Raw genomic sequence first — 19,354 nt, forward strand, 5'->3', positions numbered from 1 at the left:
GGCCCTCTTCGAACTACGATTCCGGGAGACAATATGAGGGAGAGCTTTTTTGTCACAGCCATTCAAGCGTGCCATTGTACCTTGTCGATTAGAGCTGGTATTCCTACATGTGATATTCCCATACCCTAGAATTCTACCAATCCTGGAGCCTCTGTCTCTATTGGCATTCATATATTTGAAATACGGTCCCGTACTCCAGCTTGTTTAAGAAGTGCTTTGCCTCTTTGCATCCACATTTCGAACCCTTCAATAGTAGCCACCGAAGGGAAATCGTCCCAAACTTGGTCTGCGTCCGCATAAGTGGACCAGACACCGTCAAGCTCGCCCGGTGTCATCCATGATGGCAGCTTGAGCTTCACAGACACATAATAAAAATACAACACTTTGCAGAGACCTTTCACTCGGTCCTCGTATCGTTCCTTGTGGATGTCCGGTTTCGTTCCGCCGTCGCCGAGGAGTTCCCACCACGACACTCTCCAACGAAGGCTCACGAGGATGTGGCCCAACTGCGACACAAATTTGAGAAAGGACTCGTAGGGAATATCGTCCCACTTGTTTTTGTTAAGAGCGTGTTGGAGAACCCTATAACCATCCACTTCGAGTTTGCGACAAAATATCTGAGATAGCTGGGCGGCCAGTAGGATCTCTATCCGATCGTTCGGATCTTCAATGTTCATTGGACGGTCTAGAATACCCTCTGACTGAGGGATGAAATCATAACTAGCGCGACTGGGCATGTTGTTCCATTTTGACAGGAGGGACTGGAAGCCCAGCGGTAGAATTAGTGTCTTTGCTACCTAACCTTGGGATTCGATGGCCACTTACGATCACATCCCCAGTAGGATTGCACCCCTTGATACATTTCTGCCAGTTATTAAACTTCAGGACGTGGTTGTCGATAAATGCTCGCAAATCAAACAATCTCTGGTCTTGGCTTGCTGGACAATTCTTCAAGAAGTCATAAGACTCCTTCAAATCCAAAATGCAGAGCGTCCCCCAAGCCTGTCGAACACGGATGTTGAATTTTCCCTGCCGTTCCTCTAGGGAGGAGATAAATTGCTCGAAGTCAAGTGTGGACGGTAGCTCCATGCGGCGCCTCGACCGGCCATCCAGAGTAAGGTGATTGACAGCACGTTGTGCTAAGGAACGCAGTTAGAATAGCAAAGAGCGAAAATGAACGGGATGGGTCCTTACAGATGTAATTGCAGGTCCCCGATTCTACGATTTGGAAAAAGTCCGCACGTACGCATGGCTGCTCGGCAATTACAGGTTTGACCTGTTCCACACATGCGGTGCACGGGTTTTGACCAGAGCACTAAAGGTGTCCTCGTCAGTTCCAAGCTGCAACAAAACTACTGCGGATGAGTTCCATACCTTTTTCTTGGATAACCGGCACCAGAGACAGACACTTTTATCCTTTCTTCTCAATGCTGCGTCGCGCCTCCCATCAGCTGACAAAGGCCCCTGTCGACGCGCCCTGATAATCGGGAATATTTGCGGCGAATTCGTGATTGAACCTCCTTTACCATCTTCCTGAACTATTTGAAAAGATGCTTTTGGTATTGCTATCGCCCTCGTGTGAGCCCCATTGCTTTTCTTCCGCTCCCTCTCCGAGGCTCTTGACCTGATATCAGATGTTTTCTGTTGTATCCCCGGGAGAAAAGACTTCCGTTTGCCTGAGTGCGGTGATCCTTTTGAAACGGTTACTCTTGATGCTTGTTCCCTGGAGTTTTGACATCCCTGCAGACTCGAGTGTTTGGTTCGATTATCCGATGAACTTCCAGAAGCACAGAATTGCTCTCCGTCATTCGACGGCTTATTCAATGATCCAACGGGACTCGGAGGAGAATCAGACCCAGACGCTGACGGATCTGAACTCGATTTCAACTCATGCCTATCGGAAGCTCGAGTTAATTCCGAGAAACAAGATGGATTTAGCTGAAGACTTTGTATATCTTGAGCTATGTTGTTAGTTGCAGTTGATACTCTATGAACAAGGCCTTCATGAGCTCCGAACAACAAACTTCCGGTGCTTTTGGGCCCCTTTAGCTTATAGTTTCGGTCATGAACCTCTAGTGAATGTTGGGGCCTTTCGGGTATGCAAAAGCTCATTGCGCCGGTATTTACTGGCCACGAATTTGAAATTCCTTGGCTGATATCTTCCTTCAGGTTACGCGGCAAAGTACTGCCTCCAGTGCAATGGGCATCAGGTGTCTGCATTAGGCTACGCGAAAGTGTGTCGATTTCACCAAGGGGTGTCACGGTACTGAAATAGCATGGGGCTGTCGGAAGCGGGTGTTCACTGCTGGCCATACTCGACTCCCACTCCGGTATACGAGGCTCCTGCTCCCAGGTGTGATAATCAAAGGGCCAGTATTCGGGCATTTTCGTAAGTTGTTCGAAGGTAAAGAAATCCTGCATTCCGGAGACCCTGCCAATACTCTCTCAGAATCTCGACATCTTGTTCAGCGTTATAGGGGTTGCATACTTATGTTCAGGATGGTTCAGCGATCGGGGCCAAGCATGTACCATCGCGGGGGCATCTTCTTCTAAGCCATAGGCAGCTTTTAAATGCTGTAGTACTTGGTTCGACATTTGTGCATCTGGCTTCTGGGTATGATGCCGTTTGATGTTGGGATATTGCCCACTTGTCGACGGATTCCATTGATCTACCAAATCCAGGTCCCGCATTATTGTATCTCGAACAGCGGGGGTCATACTAAATGCCAGAGGTCCAAACGGTCCCTGGTCAACCGTCCTCGAAGAAATCAAACGGCATGCGTGATTGTTTTGATTCAAATCGAAAACCTGGAACGACGCTGGAGCGAGTGACTTCTATACGGCTTGAACGTACGGAGCACTTGGAAAGCAAGCCTTTACAAAAAGGCAAAAAGGTTTGCCCCGTTCCCTGGACTGATTTGGAATCTGTGGCTTCTGATCACAGTTTTGAAGCCCGATTTGCCCCCAGAAAGAAACGCTCAGCAGCAGATTTGCGCTAATGCAAGTGAGGGGCCGGGATGCGGGCGGAATCACGAAGCTATCACAATATCAGGTAGACGAGAGTAAACACAGAACAGAGTCCAATGTTGGTGGCCGTGTCTAACGATGAGGAGATAGGTATCGGTGTAGGAAAAAAAAAAGGAAAGAGAGAGAAAAAATATTTCCAGGCCATGCAAAGAAATCTCTTGCACGGGGCACTTTGTAGGTGCATAATAGCTCTTTGGCGGGCTCGACTAAACCCCTGCCCCCGATAGCGGAGAGCGGCATAATGATCCGCTCCACTCCCAGAGTCACAAAAGGCATGAGAACAAAAAGCCATCACCAGAAGTCCAATAGCACGGTTCCCCAGTTGGGTTGACCAGAAAAAACCTCAACAGTGCCAGAATGGGCATACCACGGACCGCTGAATTTGGTTTCCTCGGATTGGGTCGCAAGGAGATCAACCAGAAATCACGGTGTGTTTGTGACTGTCTAGAACACCGTGAGCGTAGAAGATGAGGTTGATATATGTTGCTGTGTCACGAAAATGCCTCACAGAGCGGGATGGTGTCATCTGAGGACTCGGGGGGCTAGGGTAGTTATGTAAGCATCTCTGCAGTGGGCAGGGCCGGAAGTTTGATATTATTACTCTTCAAACACAATGCAAGTTTGAGGTTCAAGAAATATTGTTTGAAATCAAGGGTGTGTAGGATGGTTATCGGCGATATAGGCAGAGAATTAAAAGTATGACGAGAAGTAACGGGGAACATGGGTCATTATAAAGCTCTTCTTATAAAGCTCTTCTTAGCGCGCAAACTTCAAGGTATCAAATAGCCCTTGCAGCTTCACCGGCTCCGCTTTCCACTACTGTCGCCTGTTCGGCTTTCATCTTCCCCTTGCCAACTCCGCCCTCGCCGACACCCATTCTGCGGGCAACATAACGCTGTGCAATAACACCCACGCCTAGAGTAAGCGCATCCTCAACCCATTCTGCCACCCATTCACGAGGATCAACCCCTCCACTCTCAATAATCTCTGCAATGGTTTCAGGGACGAAATATTGGGTAGTCTCTGGCGCGTTGAAGTTGGATTCAGGTGCGGGTGCATCAAGCCAATCAATCCACTTTTGCGGAATGGATTGAGAAATGGTATGGAATGCGATTCCGTGGACCGGGTCATGGAGATAGAAAGCGAACGAGATCTCTTCCTCAACATCTGCGCTTGGCTCAACTACACCGGAAGTGTTCTCTGCTTCGCCGCTGGGCCCAGCTTGAAAGTATTCCGACGAGGCAGGCTGAGTCAGGGCTTGGATGGAGAGGAAGATGTCACTGTTGCGAACGGGGTTAGATTCTGACAATATTTCGGACGCCTGTCTTGCAGCTTCTTCAACACCGCCTCGGGCAGCATAATGATCGTTTGCATAGGCTTCTGCACTCGCTCGGGCAAGTTTTGTGGCCGCCACTGCACCCTTGATAGCAGATATCGAACGAGGCTGGTCGGATGACACGTAGCGCCACCAGGGGCCATCATTCCAACCAGCAGTAGATCTTTGAGATGCTGAGGATTCCAAACCCCGTTTAGGCCCAGATTCTTGGCCCCGTTGAACCACCAGGAGATCACCTCCCTCAACCTGTGCCATGACACGCGCAAAAACGTTATAGATCAAAGAATCGAGGGACGGATACCCTCGGAGATCATGGGTAATATGAATCTGAAGTCGTTCGTGGGATGAAATGGGAGGAGCTAGAGTGTGAATAAAAGAAGTGAACGTAGGCAGCGCGAGGGTCTTTAATTCTCCGCCTAGTACAGGGTTGGATGTAAGCAGTGGGAAACGAAGCCGAACTGGACAGCGGACATACCTAAGCCCCTGAGCACACCAACATTCCCCCGGACCTGATCCGCCCACCGTTGAGCTTCTTCGTTTTTTTGAATCTCTTTCACGGCAGCCTCGGCCTGCTTCATCGCCGCACTGGCAGTCGCAAAAATCCCACCCCACCAACCACCCCCGGCGCTCTTGGGCTGAGGATCCGGTGTGATGGGGGTTGATCCAGCTTCCTCCGACGTTGTATCCGCTGGAGTCATGCTCTTATGGTACGGTCTTGTGCTGTCGCCTGATTTTCTCGACAGGGTCTTCTCCTCACTCGATCTATCGGCGGGCGGTGTGGTCGTGGAGACGCTCTTTGACTGGGGTGTGGAAGGCCGGCTCATCGGTCTCTGTGAAGCGAGGTTTTGGAGCTCAGCTAGGACATCTTGGTCCGCACTGTCCTGGGGCTCCGTTGCGGAGGCATTGTCAACGCCGGCATTGTCAACATTCAGGTCATCGAACTGGGCGAGAAGCTCGGCGTCAGTAGGGACGGGTTTCTTCGACATCGTTTGAGCTTTGTGCTGTGTTATGACAGTCCAGGCAGATTCATCAAAAGTGGCGTCAGTGGATTGTCCATCAGCTAGCCTGTATTCCTGCAAATTCCCGAGCTGTCCGAGCTGTGGGAGATGCGTGTCAAGTGATGTTCTGTGATGCTGCCAAGCCGCTGAGTCTGGAGAAGGCCGGGCTCGCGGTTAGTGGCTTGGCGCAAGCTCATGCATGTCGCGAGATATATCGATTCCCAGCACTTGTTTAGGATGCAGATGAGATTTGATTTGATACGACAAAACGTGTGCTGTTTCCAAGGATCATCGGGGCGAGGCGCACGAACGAACCTCGCTGGCCCAAGGGTTGCCGAATAAATCGTCTCTAGCAAAGTGCGTTCAAATGGAATCGGGAATCTGTTTAGCGGGACAGCCCTTTATCCGGGCAACCTGCCAGCGCGGGAAAATGCCGAGCAGTTCCGTTATCCAAGCGGCGCACATTCCGACGCGGGGCTCCAGTATTTTGTATATTACTCTACCTGGTTATTCCTATATTTTGATCTATCTATAATAGATTAATACCATTTCAACGAGGCTCGTTGTGAAGTGTCTAGATTAAGCTTCCAAACACCCGGTTAACCGCATCACGGCGTTTCCGCAACCATGAAAATTCCATACACCGCCAACCCCCCTCCAACCACCACCGACGAGGAGGCCTCAATCCTCCAAAAGGTCCAGGACCGCAGAGGTGCAAGCGGCCTGCTGCCCCTCGATCTCGCTCTCCTCCACTCTTTCCCCGTCGCCGACGGTTGGAACGCCTTCCTGGGCGCCATCCGAACCCGAACGTCCCTCCCGGTAGACATCCGCGAGATCGCCATCTGTCGCGTCGCGACGCTCAACGAGGCCTGGTTTGAGTGGAAACACCATGCGCCCATCCTGGCAGAGTCGGGGTTTAGCGATGCGATGATGGAGATGGTGAAGAGCGCGACGACGCCGACGGACGCTGAGCTCACGGCGCTCTTTGACCGGAAACAGGCTGCGGTGTTTCGATATACAGAGGCGATGACGAAGACGGTGAAGGTGCCGGATGCGATTTTCGCAGAGATGAAGGAGCTGTTCAGCGAGAAGGAGATTGTGGAGATTACCGCTACTGCCGCGGCGTACAATTGTGTCAGTCGGTTCTTGGTTGCGCTGGATGTCGGAGAGATGAACAGATAGAATGAGGGCTCCGATTAATTGGCTGCAAATCCCAGACCGGTTGTACAGCGTTTGCTTTTGAATACACCCGATATCTAGTTTTCTAGGTCCTCGCTTGCGCAGATGAATTTAATCTGAAACCATTGCAGCACACATCCATCTACGCGCCTTTGCAGTTTGAAGCCTGCCAATCAGCCTTGCAGTGGTGATCGTGCCATGTCATTTGCCCGCTCCAACACAGATTTGTGGTCGAGGTCGTGGTCGTGGGCCACAAGGAACGACCGGACGACACAAGCCATCCTGATACGCGGTTCGGGGGAAACTTGGATTCTGGCTTTCGACTTCTAAGATTGAGGTGGAGAGGAACATATTTATACCCGGAGTCAACATGCTCCCTTCCATTCCGCGGAGGGTTGTACATTGCTGGACCATCATAGACGCTTGCATCTAGCGCTGCCGTTCACGCTGGATTGTCTGACTGGGGATCAGCTTCTCGGGTTTGCAGCAGCAGTCCCTATAGAGTGAGCATGCTACAGCAACCTCGCCATCCAGCCAGTAAACATGGTGGGTCAGGATCATCTCACTTTGCAGTCAAGGGAACTGACCTGCCCAACCAATATGGCAAGGCTGAGAGAAGTCGGGAGGTCCTTGGGTGCATGGAGGCAGCGAGGCCGTTTGGGCTGCTCTTTTTAGATGTGATCCTACATTGATAGGGCTGAGAGCGCCTCTGCAGCATTTATGATCGTGAGACTCAAAATTTAGACACCCATCGCACAAGACCCATGGCAGTGCGCAACCGAAGACCTCCCGAAATACTTCAAGGTGGTCTTTGACCATAGCAGAGACCTGCACAGGATACTGGAAGATCTTAGTAATCCGGTTTGCTGGCAAATCACCTAGAGGGCCAGCCAAAAAGCCTGGTGACGAGATAATCTTGCATGAGAGGCACCCACCGAAATGTATATCGATTGGTTCTCCCGGAGTCATCTGTGAAATCGACGAAGATACCATTGTAGAACATCCAGAGGTTATTCCGAATAATGATCCATACAATCAGATGTACCGCGATATGATCATTAACGAAAGACTGATTGATCTATGGGCGCCTAAAAGGATTATTTCATACTTAGGCCAATCAACCGGTGCAATAAGGCTGGCATATGCAATGGAAGGAGATCTAAAGTGCTATTCAAAGCCATGACAAGCCGTCTTGGATTCAATTGCTAGTGGAGACCTTGTATTTATATCTATATTAATCAAGATGTAAGCCCAACAATATACTTGTTGAGAGGGATCTGAGAGGGAGGATAATTCTGATGTTACACTCGTCCTCTCGGCTTAGTAAATTATCTCGAAACACAGCGCTATACCCGTCTGAGAGCCCGGAGCGGTGATTAGCTGGTTAGTTAGCTGTTAGTGATGACAACAATCCGATTATGATTTATCTAGTTCTGCAAAAAAGACATTGGCAAGCATCATGGCTCGGTTTCGCTAAATTCCCTTTTCCTCCCTCAATGAATGCAGCACAATGGCCGTCAATGTGTTATTGTCGCTCGCTTGTTTCTGACTCCGTCGCCCTGCAAAACTCTTTTTTCGCTCCCTTTGACCCTACCGAGTTCTTGCCACCCTCCTCTATTAACTAGATCCCCCAAAACCTTGATGATTTGAGCCGTATACTTCCTCTCACAGACTGCTCCTACATCTGCCCTGCTGCGCTATTGCCCTTGGTTATTCTTGCGCCTTGATATCGAGTGCCAGAGCACCGACTGGCTCCTATTCTTCTTGTTTGATCCATCTATCTTCGCCGTCCAACAAATTCGACGAATTCTTAACTACCAGCACAACAAATTCCGACGGTCGATCATTGCTGTCGCTGGCCATTTCTACTCTAGACAGATACCTAGTTCCAAGGTACGATTCATATCTTTCAAACTTTTCATACTTTTGATCGAAACTCTTCCCCGTTTAGACCATTATCCCCCTGCGGCTGAGATCTATGCCATTTGAGCTTGTCATTTTTGGTTTTCTATACCCGAAATCCCCAGCCTTCCCTGCAATCCATCTTGTCGTCTTTGCTTCTTCTGATTGTGTTTGTCGCTGTTCCAAACGGCCAAGCATTGAGTCTGGTTGATCTCCTTTGTTATTTTTTCATACAAAGTTCTCTTCTCGGGCCTACTTCTACGCCAGCCGATTGAAACCCATCAATACATACCGGCTGCTAACCAGCGCCACAGAACCATTTATGATATAACCTCCCATCATGTCGCATCAGGCGCAAGAAGATGGCGAGGTGGGTGGCAGCAGTGCTGATATACCAGCAACTCCTTCATCCAATTACCAGCAACCCGACTCTGATGAATCCTCTCGCCCACCTTCATCTTCTTCGCAATTCAGCCCGCTTAACACGCACCCAGGAATCAAGTGCGTGTGGTGCTCAAAAGAATTTAATTCGACCTTCGAAATGCTACCTGCCGAAGCCCTCAAGCTGCATATGAAGAGCGCGCACCCAAATGTCACTGCTGATTCTAGACATATCGCCAGCGAAGGCACTTCTGTTGCGGAAAAGCTGCTTCAGGAGACCAAACAGGCGCGCCAACCAGCGCAGACCGGTGGTCGTCAGATCGCTACCGGGGTCGAGGAGCGCATTGCACTTGGTTGGAAGTTTCATGACGTGCGAGACTTTACAAAGGACTACTCCGGAGAAAAGGATGAACTTGAATCCATGTGGAAACGGCTATTTGATGGGTTTGACCGACCAAAGCCGTATGAAGCAGAGGAGGCTGAGCATGGAAGCTTCCTATCCATCACCGACCCCGAGATATACGTCGATCTTCTCAAAAACCCCGATTCCCATTCCACAGAAGAGCTTTACGCCATCACTGCAAATGCAGCGAAAGCTCTTGAAGTTTGGCAGGATGAATATATGGCTGTTGATGAATTATCCAGATGGGCAACTCGCAGAGTGCTCAAAAAGACCGTAGATCCGAGGAAGACGGAAAGCTTTCAGGTCTTTGAAGACAAAAAAGAGGCTAAACTGTACGGATACAAATATGATTCTCGACCTAGCAAGGTTGGCAATCAAAACCCGTTTCTCCAAGGTGGTTTCAAGCCTACCACGGATCAAATGAAAAAGATGACAGCGGCTGCCACCGACCCGTATAATGTTGATGGCTGGACACCGATTGTCAAAGATGGCGTGGAGTATGTACCGAGAATAAGGCCACCGCCGCCACCAGAGGCTAAACGAAAGGTCGAGACGACCACGACCTCCGGAGAAGCCACCAATGGACGACACGGCGGCAAAAGGGTCACACGCTACGGTGGCTCTAGATATCCAACTACAAGGGAGGGATCTCAGGCATTGACAGAAAGGTCAAGCCCAACTCCATCCATTGGCACTCGTACCCAGTCGCCGGAAGCATCAGCAACGCCAAACTCCTTATATGCTGGACGGTCGAAAAGAAGGACCCGATCCGGAAAGATATCGAACTCCGCGGGTCCAACTATTGCGAAGACGACACGCTCCAGGGTAACCAAGCCTTCTGCTCTTGGTCCCAACCGTTCTCGCGCTGCACCTACCAGTGTTCCTCCAACTGGGGCCACGACAACTGTAACGACTCCTACTTCTACGCCTGGGCCTGCGCCAACATACGAAGATCCCCTGCTTGATCCCAAGAACCTAGAGAAGATCAGGCAATCGAAGCATCCGAAGAGAACAGAAGCGATGATCCGTCACTGGGCCAAATTCAACTCCGAAGGTCGAACTCGAAACCCGAAAAGGACAAAAGCGCAGATTGAAGCGGACAAGGCAGCCCAAGCTGCAGCTGATGCTGCGCAGAAAGCCTCGTCGGGAAGGAAACGCAAGCTCGAGACCGAGAGCGAGCCGGCGAACACGACGGCTTCAACACCCATCCCAAAGAAAACGAAACGGGCGGTGGCAAAGCCCAGAGCAGTGTCTGAAGCCAATTCACCAGTCCCTATGCCTGCGATGCAAGCTCCAAGCACTATGGTTCCACCAACCTCTGTAACCCCGGCGACCGGGACTCTGGGCAACCCTACGTATCCAGCATCGATGCAGAATGGGCAATAGAGCTTTTTTTTTCTTCTGCGATACAATCACTTTTCCCCCTTTGTGATGGTTTCTTGTTTTTTCCATGCAGCTGGATTTGCATATGCTTTCAGATTTCACGAGATGATCTGGGTGCTTTCAGGTTACTGGGCCCTGTCCCCTTCTTGTTATTGTTATTGGTTTGTTTTAGCGGGCGCATTGGGTTTATTGATATCGTTGCTGGAGAAGCTAGCTTTGCTCTTCTTGTTTTCGAATTATCTTTAAGCAACAGATGGGATGCATACAGGCAGAGCACATTGGGAGCCTGGTGAATGATAAATGTGGATTGATTGATAGCGACATTGGGGAACATGAGGAGGATACCTGCAGCGCTATGATCCAGGAAAACCGAGTGTACAATATTCAATGACATTTTTGCTTTTGATATATTATGTGACTTCTAGTTTGTGAAAACGGCTCTTTCTTTTCTGCTTGCTTGGGAATCACGTGAGGGCCCTTTTTCAACTGAACATCAAATCGACTGTGCCAGCAACGGTCAACCCATCCCTCTGCGCAAAGCAAGCAGCCTTGCAGGAACGAAAAAGCATCGCTTCCAAGCACCACGCTGCTTTCACTGTGCTTCTGGGACGTCCGGCTCCTTCATCATGGGAAAGAAAAAGCGCGGCCATCCCGACCTTGAGGAAGTCCTCAGTCGGCCCTGGTGCTACTACTGCGAACGCGACTTTGACGATCTCAAGATCCTCATCTCGCATCAGAAAGCAAAACATTTCAAATGCGATCGCTGTGGAAGGAGGTTAAATACTGCTGGTGGTAAGTGGTTATGCCTTTTTTGTCCCACGCCATAGGCACAGAGATGAGAAAAACAGCTTGGTCTGATTTCGTCTGACTGTTCACTTCTTTTTCAACAATACAGGTTTATCCGTTCACATGAGCCAAGTCCACAAGGAACAACTGTCGGCCGTTGACAATGCGCTGCCTAACCGGTCAAGTTTGGATATTGAGATTTTTGGAATGGAAGGCGTCCCGGAGGATGTCCTGCAGGCTCATAATCAGCGAGTCATCACTCAGTACCATCAGGCTGAGGCGGAACGACGTGCGGTGACCGGGAACCCTGCTCCGGGAATGCCATCTGGCGCTCAAACGAAAAAGCCAAAGCTCGAAAGTGCGTCGGATCTGAAGAAGCGGTTGGCTGAGCATAAAGCGAAGTTGGCGGAGAAGGCGGCGGGGACTAGTAGCGGGGGTGCCACGCCTGTGAGTACTGATCAGGGCTTGCATGCCGGAAGTTCATATGTAAGTCATCGATGGAATGATCTGTTCGCCTGCTTTGTTTCTCATTTGTTTGCTTTACTCAACAGGCAACTCCGCAATATCCGACCCCCACGAACGGCTCTGCTCAGCAGTACCCTTACCCGCAACAGTTTGGGCAGCCTGCTGCTTATCAACAACCGCCACAAACATATCAGAAACAGCCAGAATATCCGTCTCCTGGATACCAGCAGCTTCCGATCATCGGACAGCAGTACCCCGCCCAGTATTCATCGCCCGCCATGTCCCCGTCACAGTACCAGCCCGCACTTGCCCCGCAAAACCCTGTCGTTTCCACCACTCCTCCTTTGCCCTTCCAACAACAGCCGCCACACATGGGAGCCCATACACCTCCACAAGCAGCAATCTCAATGCCCCCTCGACCACCAAGTCTCCCTGCCGCTCCTGGTCTCCCTCAGAGACCAAGCTTCTCCCCACCGCAAGTTAATTCATGGCAATTGCAGCAGATGCACCATGGACAAATGCCCATTCCGCCACCCCATGCGCCTCAAGTTCCAGGCACTGAAGCCGGAGTGGAAAACGCCGCGACCGCAGCTGATCGGTTGATATCTGAGGAGTCCAAGCGGGCCGACGAGCTAGCTCAGAAGCCTACCCCGACACCGGCACCGGAAGAGGCACCGGAAGGGAAGCCTGCCAAAAAGGAAAAAGCGAAAGCTTCGAGATTGGTGTATTCTGACAGTGCAGTCAGCCCAGAGGAAAAGATGGCGAAATTGCCTAGGTACGCATTTGTTCCCGAACGCAGAGAAGAGACAGTGCTTCGAGATGCAACTACTGGCGCAGTTGCGAGACCCGTTGATGCGTCGGATGAAATTGTAAATCCTCCAGAGTAGAGGAGGATGCATGGAATTATCGATCACCTTGACCCCGCCTGCATCCATTTCTCCTCCTACTTCCTATCCATGTCGGTTTCTTGCGCAGGTGTAATTTTTTGGGGGAAAGATAATCTCAGCGTGCCAGCTAAGTCCTTCGACTTAAAATTCTACACTATCTCTCTTCCTAGAGCCAAGGTTGATCAGCAGAAAACTTTTTGCGGTGCGCAGGTGTATGTCCGCCGCAGACCATCAAGCCAGCCACTTCTCACGCTTCTCTCGCGGAATTGCGTGGTACAATCGGATGCAACGGCAAGAAAAGGCGAACGCAACACCTAGCCGTATCTTACCAGGGCGCGAGAATTGCACTTTTTTTTTTCGTGGGTACATTGCTGTCCGGTATTGTTGTTTTGTCGCCATGGCACCCAGTCGACATTCTCGGGACAAATTGACCTCGCTGACACGGCAAATTGATTATTAGAAGGCACCCAGGGAGACCTGCAACCAAGAATGAGGCGTGATATAACTGCATCTTGTTTCTCATGTAAGTTTCCTGGCTTTTCGGCGTAGAAGAGCGTATTTTCCAAGTGAAGTAGCCATGGTTGGTCCTTTTCCGATTTCTTCCCAGTTCTCCTCAGGCCCCTTTGTGTAGCAGTGTATCTATCTAGGCTTTCGTCTCTTATTTTTTTTTCATCTTGATCATGATCTTCTGGAGTAGTTACGTTGATGATCCTGTAAGAGTAAGGTTCTTTAGATATGGAATGACTACTCCGTTCAGCATAATATATACCCCATCATAGTGCCCAAAACTCCCTAGAATTCGAGTGTTCAATGACCAACAAGAATATATTTACTCTGTCCGCTACCGCTTGGTCGAAAACCGCGTCATTGGTACATTTGTCAACTGGGTTACATCAACTGGCGGATGAGCTCAGCAACAATGGAGCTCACTAGCTAACTAGTTGACGACGAAAGGGCGTGCGGGTGACGATCCGTAACCGATGACTGGGAGACCAGAACTGCTTTGCCCAGGCCGGATTGACAGCCGCCGACCTCCTCTCTCTCGCACCATCATTGCTCCCCAGACCCCATGCCCGCATCTCCTCGTCTCCCATGAAGGATGAAGGAGCAAGCAAGTGACGCAATGCCCAGCTCTGAGACCACACCACTCCTGTTCGTCCAGGTATCGCGTCCGCCTCCACGATATCCGCACTCACGGCTCCGGCGAACCTGTACCTTTTGCCTCGGATCCATCCTCGTCGTTGGCGTCGTCCTCTTCCTCCTCCCGTTTGCTCTCCTCCCGCGTGAACACGGTTCGCTATGGGATTATCTCCCCGGCGCCCACCCGCTGCCTCACAAGGATTGGCCTGGGAGCCAAGGCCTGTCGTACAAGGCACTGCAGGAAATATTGCAGACTGTTCCTAACGAAAAGAAGATCAGGGAATGGGCCCAGTATTACACCTCCGGGCCGCACCTGGCGGGGAAGAACTTCAGCCAGGCGCTGTGGACAAAGGAACGGTGGGAAGAGCTTGGGGTTCCCAAAACGAGCCTGGTCTCGTATGATGTGTACCTCAATTACCCGATCGACCACAGGCTGGCGCTGATTGAGAAGCATGGAGAGGATGTCAAGGTCAAGTTTGAAGCGACGCTAAAGGAGGATGTGTTGGATGAGGATGCCACCAGCGGCTTGGAGAATCGTATTCCTACATTCCACGGCTACTCCGCCAGCGGGAATGTCACGGCACAATATGTTTACGTTAATTTTGGGACATTCTCCGATTTCGAAAATCTTGTCCAGGCCAATGTTAGCTTGGAAGGGAAAATCGCACTGGCTAAATACGGGCGTGGTTTCCGCGGGCTCAAGGTCAAACGGGCGCAAGAATTGGGCATGGTTGGTGTGGTCATTTACACGGATCCGCAGGAAGATGGGGAGGTTACAGAGCTGAACGGATACAAAGCCTATCCCGACGGTCCTGCTCGAAACCCAAGTTCGGTGCAAAGAGGCAGTGTCCAGTTTTTGAGTATGCGCGCACCTTTCGATTCTGCCTTGATACAGCTCCGTTTGTGCTAACCCTCTTTCGTAGGCCAGGCCCCCGGTGACCCGACTACTCCTGGCTACCCTTCTAAGCCCGGTTGTCCTCGTATGGACCCGCATGACTACATCCCCTCAATACCATCGCTCCCACTTTCGTATGCAGAAGCTATTCCCCTCCTCAAGGCCTTGAACGGACATGGGCCAAACGCCAAGGACTTCAATGAGTACTGGCAAGGCGGTGGTCTTTCGCATAAAGGAGTGGACTACAATATTGGTCCCTCCCCCGAGCACCTTGTCCTAAACCTGAACAATGAGCAGGAATATGTAACAACGCCCTTATGGAACGTCATTGGTGTTATCGAGGGCTCTATCCCCGACGAAGTCATTATCATGGGAAACCATCGTGACGCGTGGGTCGCAGGTGGCGCAGGAGATCCAAACGGCGGGTCCGCGGCTCTCAATGAAGTGATCCGGAGTTTTGGGGAAGCTCTAAAAGCAGGCTGGAAGCCTTTACGAACCATCGTTTTTGCCAGCTGGGACGGCGAAGAATATGGCCTGATTGGATCTACAGAATGGGTCGAAGAGAATCTACCCTGGCTTTCGAGGGCGAATGTTGTATATTTGAATCTTGATGTTGCAGCCACCGGGCCGCACTTCAAGTCTAGCGCGAGTCCTCTTTTGCACAAAACAATCTTGGAGGCCACGGGACTCGTCTTGTCTCCTAATCAGACGATCAAGGGCCAGACTGTTCGTGATCTTTGGGACAAGAACATTACCCCCATGGGCAGCGGTAGCGATTTCACCGCCTTTCAAGATTTTGCTGGCGTTGCAAGTAGTGACATGGCATTCGACGGCAGAGGCCAGGATCCGGTCTATCATTATCATTCTAATTACGATAGCTTCGACTGGATGGACCGTTTTGGAGATCCGGGATGGCACTACCACGTCGCCATGACCAAAGTATGGTCTTTGATGGCAGCTTCTCTTTCAGAAACCCCCGTTCTCGCCCTCAACGCCACAGACTATGCCCTTAACTTGCACAAATATCTCGATTCCGTCAAGCAAAAAGCTGCCAAATCGACAACCCCGCCTTTCAACTTCCGCCCTCTCGAGGATGCCATGGCCCATTTCCGCCAGGCCGCCATCAAGTTCGACGCCTATGCTGCGTCGCTTGCCGCCAAGTTGGAAGAAGACGTCCCGTGGTGGCAGTACTGGAAGAAAGTCATCCTGTATTTCAAGATTCGCGGTGCGAACGACAAGTATAAATTGATCGAGCGGAAGTTCTTGCATGCGGACGGTCTGGACGGCCGGAGCTGGTTTAAACATGTCGTTTTCGCGCCGGGACGATGGACCGGATACTCCGGGGCGACATTCCCCGGCCTAGTGGAGAGCTTTGAGGATAATGATGTCAATAACGCTGAGGTACGATGTTTCCTCTGCCCCCCTTCCTACCTTGCCCATAAGATTTATTTTACTAACAGAATGTTCCTGTGTGGTTTAGAAATGGAGAGATATCATCGCTGGCAAGATTGATGATGCAACTCGTCTGTTGAATGATAATTTATTTAGCAACGTGCAGTTATTGTTTTCCACGGCGTTATTCGTGTCGTCTGATTCAAAATTCAAAAATTTTTTGGGTTGGTTCTACTATGGAATCTAGGTAGAAGGCAGAACTTTGGCTAGAGCTGATATATTACGGGTTTCCTCAGGGTTAAAGTATTCAACATTTTTGGTGCAAGTCTCTATTTTATTGGACATCTCTGATTTGTTGTGAATCTAGTATGATACATGGGTATCCACGAAAGAGTCAAAATTGATAAAGAAAATGCAATTCAAATATGCCCGCATCGTTCCAGTAATTTTAGCTCATCAAAGTTTCAGGTCATCATTCATTTCCATCTGAACGGGCATGGTTGCATATAAACTTTTTGATATATTTATAATAGCTCTGCACGGATTCTTTCGGGTCTGCGTTAGCTGATCCTTTAGTGTGGCCGGGGGTTTGGGGGCGGATTATCAATCGATAAAAAATCCTTAAGCCTGGCGTTTTCCGTGGCATCTGAACTCGGATCTTCCAGGGCGTTCACTTGTTCCACGATCAAATCATCTGTCCTATCGGAAAGATAGCCTGTCTGCTGCTCTGTAGCTAAATCATCGTCATTATCGTCATCATCATCATCATCGTCTGGAGTGGCGCCTGCAAAACCATCGGTCTCTACGACCCAGAAAACAGGCACAGCGCTCAATAAGGATATGATTGCCAGTGCCCACCATGGAAAAATCATGTATCCCATCTTAACACCAATAGAAAAGATGGCGCCAATGCACGCAGGGCCTATTGCTCTCCCAATCGCGGCCGCACTTGTTGCCACGCCATTTAGGGTCCCCAGGACCTGGACGCTAGGCGCAGAGTTGGTGAGTAGTATAGTGGTGCACGGAAATGCAAAAACTACACATCCAAGTTTACCGCACAAAAGTATAAATGCAGCAATTTGGCGCGATGCGTCCGTCGGAAACAGTGCGGTAAATGGTATCAGGGCATATACAATCGGGAATCCTAGAGAAACTACCTTAAGACAGTTAAGGACTCCATAGCGATTTGCCGTGTATGGAAAGACGAAGAACTGAATTAACATGCCAAGGATTCCGTTGAGAGTGTATAGAATTCCAATAGCTTGAGAATCTGGGAATTTGAAGCCATTAGTGACTGGTAAGGGATACACGCTGTCAACGAGCATGGATGGGCCAAGAAACTACTCACCTATTCCAAACCCGCTAGAGAACTTGAATGGTAAGTTCATATTACCTCCTGATTCTTCAACGGGATAATTAAGGAAAACGGGAAATACGGAATCAAACGCCAAGCTATGCAAGCCCAGAAGGGCATTCGAAAGGAGAATAAGCTGAGACTGTGGCGACAAAATTTCTGCCCATGAAAGGTCTCGGGATTGAATTTCATGCTTCTTGTTCTTCTTTCTGCCCGAAGGAAAGGCTGTATCTCCGTTGAGAAGCGGTGTCCTCTCGTCGTCAGTAGCTAATGATTGTTTTGTGTTTTTTCGTCGGCCACGGCATGCGCTTACCAACGCATCACCAAGCAACAGACCATAGTCACGTTTATGTTTCTTCGACTCTAATGTTTCCTGCAACCTTGCTAGTAAGTAACACGTCACCCCGTGATCAACGAGGGGGAAAAGAGAGCTTACTCGAAGAAACAAAAATCCAGTCACAATTCCGACAATAAAAAAGATGGATGCGACCATATTCGGTAAAGCAAATGGGTACTTCTTGAAGAACTCGCTGCGACCGAAAAGATCAGGATGCTTTTTCGCAGGATTCGCCAGCGCGCCACCAAAGGCAGGGCCAAATATACTTCCGACTGTCCAGACAAGGGGCATCAAACTAAAGGCAAGGGGCTGAAGCTCCTTCTCGGGGACCAATTCTGCCACGATGGTTCTAGTAATACCCACATTGCCGTTCCCCAGACCAATACATGCGCGCGCAAGTATTACCATTGCCAAAGACTTCGAGAGACCGAAGATAATGCTAAAGGTCATTGTAATACAAAGACCCGTTAATATAATGGGCTTGCGGCCTATTCGATCTGATAATTTGCCCCATGGGACTGCGGTAAGGCATTGGCATATCGAAAATATGGCGGAGGTCAATCCAACCCATTTAGAAACATCTTTCTTGGGTACATCGAGACTGTGAATCATTTCAGGCTAGAGACAATAAAAGGCTCAATGTTAGAAATACCATGCTTAATGATAACCGAGGCTCAAACGGTGACACGATGTATATGTAACCGCTGAGAAAGAAATGGAAGTGCCGCCTACAAGGTATGGAAAGACAGATGTGAAGACAACTGGAGGCCGAAAAATTTCTCAGTATTCTTTATCCTATCATCAAAACAGCAACATGGGAAGTTGGACGGGCAGTTGGAAATACCGGGCTCAGCAAGTCGGCAAATTGCTAATGTGAGTGAGAGTAGTTAGTCAAGCGTTGATTTTCAAGGTCCATAGCGCAGAGCTGGGAAAGCTTCATGCACTGAAAGCGTACTGACATAGTATCACAAACTGCTGCACTGGCAGCTTTGGAGTGCGTTTGGTCATAGCGCCAGAGTAAACTTGAGAGAACCGCTACAGTTCTGCTCGGTTATCGGTAATATTATGCCGAAGTAGATATCTAGGCAGTCGCGAAACACTTGAAATCATTTGAGGGAGGATATATCGGTGGATCAGCCACTGTGAACAGACTGATACGCATCGATCTCACGCGCTTTGAGAACAGAATCACGAACTGGGAGGAAGAGAAGTTGAGAATCGCGAGAGGAGGAGAAGCAACGCCAAGACCAAATCGGCAAGACCGCGCCCTGCTGACTAATACTCGGCGTGGAAGCTAAAAGCTTAAAAAGTGGATAACTCCGAGCGGGTCGTGCCTTCTGTTTCCGACAAGATAAACAAACGACCGAAAACGGCAGCAACAACCTCGAATCACTTATCCAGGAAGGAGCTCGAGGCACGAGAATTGCCCCGTATCGCATCATTGCAATCCAGTCCAGCATTGTCGTGAATCAACTCAACTCTCAAAACC

At 49.9% G+C, this 19,354-nt stretch overlaps 8 protein-coding genes across 8 annotated transcripts; 4 read left to right on the plus strand and 4 right to left on the minus strand.

Annotated features, from left to right (window-relative positions):
* Positions 1–167: 167 nt before the first annotated feature.
* UREG_01807 (uncharacterized protein) lies at positions 168–2,691 on the minus strand (the record flags this gene model as incomplete). Its single annotated transcript, XM_002542245.1, has 5 exons — positions 168–761; positions 826–1,139; positions 1,195–1,276; positions 1,375–2,431; positions 2,489–2,691. 5 exons carry the CDS (start codon positions 2,689–2,691, stop codon positions 168–170), a joined length of 2,250 nt encoding a protein of 749 aa, XP_002542291.1.
* Positions 2,692–3,805: 1,114 nt separating this feature from the next.
* Positions 3,806–5,349, minus strand: UREG_01808 (uncharacterized protein; the record flags this gene model as incomplete). Its single annotated transcript, XM_002542246.1, has 2 exons — positions 3,806–4,779; positions 4,839–5,349. 2 exons carry the CDS (start codon positions 5,347–5,349, stop codon positions 3,806–3,808), a joined length of 1,485 nt encoding a protein of 494 aa, XP_002542292.1.
* A 639-nt stretch (positions 5,350–5,988) lies between these two features.
* On the plus strand, positions 5,989–6,543 carry UREG_01809 (uncharacterized protein; the record flags this gene model as incomplete). The annotated part of the gene is made up of 1 exon (XM_002542247.1): positions 5,989–6,543. One exon carries the CDS (start codon positions 5,989–5,991, stop codon positions 6,541–6,543), a length of 555 nt encoding a protein of 184 aa, XP_002542293.1.
* Positions 6,544–6,682: 139 nt separating this feature from the next.
* On the minus strand, positions 6,683–7,533 carry UREG_01810 (uncharacterized protein; the record flags this gene model as incomplete). Its single annotated transcript, XM_002542248.1, has 2 exons — positions 6,683–6,969; positions 7,128–7,533. 2 exons carry the CDS (start codon positions 7,531–7,533, stop codon positions 6,683–6,685), a joined length of 693 nt encoding a protein of 230 aa, XP_002542294.1.
* Positions 7,534–8,782: 1,249 nt separating this feature from the next.
* Positions 8,783–10,612, plus strand: UREG_01811 (uncharacterized protein; the record flags this gene model as incomplete). Its single annotated transcript, XM_002542249.1, has 1 exon — positions 8,783–10,612. One exon carries the CDS (start codon positions 8,783–8,785, stop codon positions 10,610–10,612), a length of 1,830 nt encoding a protein of 609 aa, XP_002542295.1.
* Positions 10,613–11,235: 623 nt separating this feature from the next.
* Positions 11,236–12,747, plus strand: UREG_01812 (uncharacterized protein; the record flags this gene model as incomplete). The annotated part of the gene is made up of 3 exons (XM_002542250.1): positions 11,236–11,401; positions 11,505–11,881; positions 11,947–12,747. The coding sequence occupies 3 exons, from the start codon at positions 11,236–11,238 to the stop codon at positions 12,745–12,747; spliced, it is 1,344 nt and encodes a 447-aa protein (XP_002542296.1).
* Positions 12,748–13,870: 1,123 nt separating this feature from the next.
* UREG_01813 (uncharacterized protein) lies at positions 13,871–16,294 on the plus strand (the record flags this gene model as incomplete). The annotated part of the gene is made up of 2 exons (XM_002542251.1): positions 13,871–14,747; positions 14,811–16,294. 2 exons carry the CDS (start codon positions 13,871–13,873, stop codon positions 16,292–16,294), a joined length of 2,361 nt encoding a protein of 786 aa, XP_002542297.1.
* Positions 16,295–17,514: 1,220 nt separating this feature from the next.
* Positions 17,515–18,315, minus strand: UREG_01814 (uncharacterized protein; the record flags this gene model as incomplete). Its single annotated transcript, XM_002542252.1, has 2 exons — positions 17,515–17,901; positions 17,965–18,315. The coding sequence occupies 2 exons, from the start codon at positions 18,313–18,315 to the stop codon at positions 17,515–17,517; spliced, it is 738 nt and encodes a 245-aa protein (XP_002542298.1).
* Between the last annotated feature and the right edge of the window lie 1,039 nt (positions 18,316–19,354).

The sequence above is a fragment of the Uncinocarpus reesii genome, genomic scaffold (assembly GCF_000003515.1).
Source record: "Uncinocarpus reesii 1704 scaffold_1 genomic scaffold, whole genome shotgun sequence".
Taxonomy (NCBI): Eukaryota; Fungi; Ascomycota; class Eurotiomycetes; order Onygenales; family Onygenaceae; genus Uncinocarpus; species Uncinocarpus reesii.